The sequence below is a fragment of the Leptidea sinapis genome, chromosome 2 (genome assembly GCF_905404315.1).
Source record: "Leptidea sinapis chromosome 2, ilLepSina1.1, whole genome shotgun sequence".
NCBI classification, from domain to species: domain Eukaryota; kingdom Metazoa; phylum Arthropoda; class Insecta; order Lepidoptera; family Pieridae; genus Leptidea; species Leptidea sinapis.
This window is the reverse complement of record NC_066266.1, coordinates 25,907,474-25,912,603: the sequence shown is the minus strand read 5'-3', so window position 1 is coordinate 25,912,603 and position 5,130 is coordinate 25,907,474. Positions and strand designations below refer to the sequence as shown.

At 40.2% G+C, this 5,130-nt stretch overlaps 1 protein-coding gene across 1 annotated transcript; it reads right to left on the bottom strand.

Moving 5' to 3' along the window:
• Positions 1-222: 222 nt before the first annotated feature.
• Positions 223-4,190, bottom strand: LOC126974173 (uncharacterized; the record flags this gene model as incomplete). Its single annotated transcript, XM_050821614.1, has 3 exons — positions 223-616; positions 2,119-2,399; positions 3,956-4,190. Coding segments are annotated over 3 exons (822 nt in total), but the record flags the coding sequence as incomplete, so codon positions are not given.
• Positions 4,191-5,130: the final 940 nt, after the last annotated feature.

Here is a 5,130-nt window from a genome sequence, read left to right as displayed (position 1 = left end):
TCTAGCATTCTATAACCGCGCGTTTTGCAAGAAATTTCTTGCCTCACACAATCAATTCCGAACCTTCAAGAAAACAGCATATTCCCACCACTCCGGCCTTTAGGCCGGCAACGCATCTTTTGACACTTGTTGTTGCGGATGTCCATAGCCTCATTCCCCATCCCGTGAGTCTCTTGCCCGTTTGCCCTCTTATACAAAAAATTTTGGTTATTAAAACACAAATTAACTTGCAAAAATACCCGCTATTTATTTCAATCGCATATCACATTTACAAACATAGCTCTAATTTAAAAATACAATTACTTAGCCCTCAGTAGCATGGTGGTGAGAAGCATGGTTCTGGGCATGGAGAGGGGCATGGTTCCGGACAGGGGCATGGTTCTGGGCAGGGGTTTGGTTCTGGGCAGGGGCATGGTTCTGGGCAGGGACATGGTTCTGGGCAAGGGCAAGGGTTTGGGCATCGATTGTAGAGAGAAATTCTTGCACAGCCGTATGTCCGGATGCCAGTTGTCGGGTTGGGCTTGAAGCAAATTATTGGAGGTTGAGGGACGATAAGTCTAGGGGGTTGGACGACCAGGGTTGCTGGAAGAGGAGGGTGGATTGGTTGCGGTTGAACCTGTAATAAAAAAATTCATTAACTTCTATAAGATTGAATATTGGCTAAGATCTATAAAGGGGGCTTAGACTTTGACTGAGATTAAACTTAGCTGTATGTTTAATTTGGATAATTTTAATAATTTGGAAAATTTTAAAATAAAACTTGTAAAATCACTTGAGTCTCAAGTCAGAGATGTCAAGCACTAACTTCTTAGAAGTGTAAATATTGTGTATTTAGATGTTCACTATTAATCTTTTCTTTTTAATGTTCATTTTTATACCCTTTAATTTTATCCTTAAGTTCTGTCGCATGACCTATTTGTCTAAATTTGCGTGTTGTAGCTGCCTATTACTTAAATAATGTAAATTTTTTATATGTGTACTTCTGTTGGTGGTTCGAAAAAAAAGCTACCTTAGCTTAGCTTAAGCTCAACATAAATTTTAACTGCTAAATGACTATAAAAACGAAATCAAAGACTATGCTAAGCTTACACTCAGTGAAGATTTATGTAAGACAAGTCAAGGCAAGTTCGCTCTAAGGCCACGGCAAAAAATTATTTTGCAGTTTTACTGTTTGTAGAATACAGTTTTCTAGGAACGTTCTTCTAGACCAAATTGTAGAATGAGAGTCCTGGCGCGGTTATTTAGGCCTAACGACATGGGCATCTTAAAGAAATTTACCTATACGGGATGCCCGGCAAATGTGAAACATCTCAGTGATATTCTAACCAAAAACCAACAAAAAATTAGGACAGACGCAGGGCATTGCGGCATGCGGGGATTCTGGTCAATTTTACAGCCAAAGTGCTCCAATAGATGTTACACACTATAAAAGCCAACAATGCTCCTGTGATTCCACTGGTGTTTCCATACTGGGCAGTGGTTATTAGTTACCATCAAGTAATTAGCACGCTCATTTTTCCTCGACTTCTACATACAAGAATAATTGGATATCCAAATTTATATTTGCACCAATATTTAGTTATCGCTCCGCTAAGTCCTTATGATGCAGGTAGGCAGTTGTAGCTCGATCACCTTAGCCATAAATTTTGATATGATATTCCAAGTTATTCCCACGTTGAGAAAATAAAAATCTTAATAAGATGATGATTTAGATAAAAAAATTATACAATTGTATAATGTAGGTAACACATTGCTAGGTTCGCTTGTGGCTCAATCTACAGGATCTATTTTACATTTGATTACTCAACCCCAATAACATATTAGGAAAATGACTTGAGATGTCGCTCTTTCAAATCTAAACTGTTTGTTATTTTTTAAACGGTAACCGTCACTTCTGGGATTAAATTACCTGAACAAGCCAACCAAAATTTACGATCAATGCGTCACTCCGATGGTTAGCTCAGTTGGTCAGATCGGTCGGTGGGGACATGAGAGACGCGATTTCGGGTCCCGTATCGTCAATCAATTTTGGTACAAATTAAATTTGTTAATCTCAGAATTGAGGGATACCACTTCGATACTAACAATATGATGAAATAAATTACTCGAATGACTTACCCTGATTGGAGGACCCCTAGGCGGGGTAATAGCGGGTGGTCTTACAATAATCGGTCGTGGCTGAGGTGGGTAAACCGGAGGTGGTCTAACTTGAATGGGTGGTGGGGTTGGAGGTTGGACTGGGTTCGGCTTGACGTGGATAGGAGCTGGGGTTGGAGGCTGAACTGGTCCTGGTTTCACGATGATGGGAGGGGGTGTTGGTAGCTTGATGGTTCCTGGCCTGACGACTATTGGCGGAGGTGTTGGGAAGCGGATTTGACCTGGCCTTACTAGTACCGAATCTAGAAGCAGAAATAACGAATGATTAAATAACTGTTATACTAGAAGCTCTGAATATGAGACAAGACAAGCTTCATCCAGATCTTTTTTTTTATGAAAATAAAGGATGAGACGAGCAGGACGTTCAGCTGGTGGTAATTGATACGCCCTGCCCATTACAATGCAGGGCCGCTCAAGATTATTAAAAAACCCATAAATTCTGAGCGGAACTACAACTGCGCTTGTCTCCTTGAGACATAAGATGTCAAGTCTCATTTGCCTAGTAATTTCACTAGCTACGGCGCCTTTCAGACCGAAACACAGTAATGCTTACACATTATTGGTTCACGGCAGAAATAGGCGCTGTTGTGGTACCCATAATCAAGCCGCCATTCGGCGCAAAGGGCTCCTTTGCACTGGTGAATCTCTTATTGGAATGATACACAATCATTGTTTCTTGGCCTGTGAGGCCCAGAGGCGCGGATAATGTACAAAGTACTATCTACGCGCTAAACACTAAAGAAAACTGAAAATATTTGGATAAAAGAAATATTTCAACGTGATGCTCAATATTTTATTCTTCAATTCTGGCCGTAATATCCAATGACAAGAATTTCGAATTCTTTATTTAGATTCATCTGATACCAAATCATTGAGGTCTCTTTGTTATTTTTTTTTTTGTTATTATAATATTTGAATTTAAGTGGATTGTATGTAGAATGAGGCTTGTAATTCGCCTGTAGAACCAAACGGATAGATGCGATCAGTGATTGCGGAATTAGGAAGAAATACCTGACCTTTACAGCTGTAAGATGGTCTCCTGCTGTTCTGGCTCAATGATGTCGAAACAGTGTAAATCGCAAGCATTAAACCAATCACAGTCACTCACTGGTGGTTATATTGTCTTAAAAATTAAGTATTAAAATATTAAATAAGCGGTTTAGGCACAATGTGTGTGCGCGATTAGCAGGCTTGATTTGACCTTTCGGGGTGACATTAACATGATTACTGTAGGCATGTGGAAGGACGCGGGGAAAGGGTGCGGGAAACGCGGTATTATGGCGGTATGATCGCATCTATAGGTACTTATAAAATTATACTAAAACTAGCTGACCCAGCAAACGCTGTATTGCCATATAAAGTAATAAAAAAAATTTTGGGGTATAAAAAATAGACGACGACCATCCATATATCGTAGATAAAATTTATTGTACTACAATAATCATGATATTCGATTGCCATATTGCAACTCTATTGCGTGTCTGTGGATGGATTAGAATAATATTAAAATCGCGATACAAAAGTAAGTGTTGATCGTAGATGGGTGAAAATTTGAAGGTGTATGTATTTTTAATGCTGAATCATATAAAAAAAAATGTCAAAAAAAAAACCCTTAATATTTAGGGGGATGAAGAATAAATTTTGTCCGATTCTTTACCCTAGCCGATATGCACGCTAAGATTCACGAAAATCGGCCGAGCCGTTTCGGAGGAGTTCAATTACGTGCACCGTGACACGAGAATTTTATATATTAGATAAAAAGATTTCGTTACCAACTATTAATAAAATAGGGACTTACCATACGGAGCTTGTCCATAGACGTAGTTGATGCTAGGTTCATTTGGGTTACACGGTCTGATGGTCACAACTTCCTGGTCGGCTGTCTGACGAGGGTCTGATAAAGAGCATGGTTCTGGTTCTGGTTGAGAACATGGGTCACATGGAGGAGGCTCGCACGGTGGTCCACAAGGATATTGAGGTTCTGGCACTGGTTGAGCCAGAACTGTGCCTAGGAGGAGAACTGAAACAGAGTTTAGAAAAGTTTAGAGTGTCTTTGTTTTTCCATACTTGTATATAACTATAAGTCAGGAGTGCTCAAGCTTGAACTGCTGGCGATCTACCTCAAAATTGTTAGACTACGATCGATCGACTCTGAGAGGCTTCGAGTATGTGTGATGAAGGATTGTGGTCTAGGTAGTGTCACGATGACATAAATATTCGTTTTGCACAAAATATTCCTTTTTTTTAGTCAAGGTAAGTGTAGGTCTGCTCCTTAATGTCTATGAAAAAACTCATAAATATTATTCAAAATTGCGAGTTTATTGGTTCTTACAAAACAAACGCGTTCTAAAGTTCTAAGCTTAACTAAATAGTGACTTTGGATGTTGAAACGTGATACTGCATGTCCTGAGTATACTTTTCATAAGATGGTACGTAATTACCGATTTTAGTTTATTATGCCGGATTTTTTTCTAGAGATCGACTCAAAAAGCACTCGCGATCGACCTGTCGATCCCGATCGACCGTTTGAGCACCCCGCTATAAGTTGGGTAATAAATTTGAACTCAAATAAAGCTTGTGCTTCCCCGGGGCATAGAGAGATAATTGGAGCACCTTTGCTTTGCACTCGGTCAAATGGTTCGAGCTAATACTGGGGTGCGCCAGACCAGAGATGACAGCAATACTCCATGTGTGGCCGGAACTGCGCTTTGTAGAGCGCTAGAATGTGGGCCAGCTTGAAGAATAATTGCCGAGCTCGATTCGAATTAACTCTATCCGAGAAAATTTTGGGCAATCTAACTATGGGCCTTATGAGAAAGCTCATGGTCGCTCGAAGGCAATGGAGAGGGCTATCTCGGAGTTCCCTGCGAGATCAAATCAGAAATGAGGAGATCCATGGGAGAACCAAAGTTACCGGCATAGTCCAAATGATTGTGAAAGTGAAGTGGCAGTGGCCAGAGCACATAGTTCGAC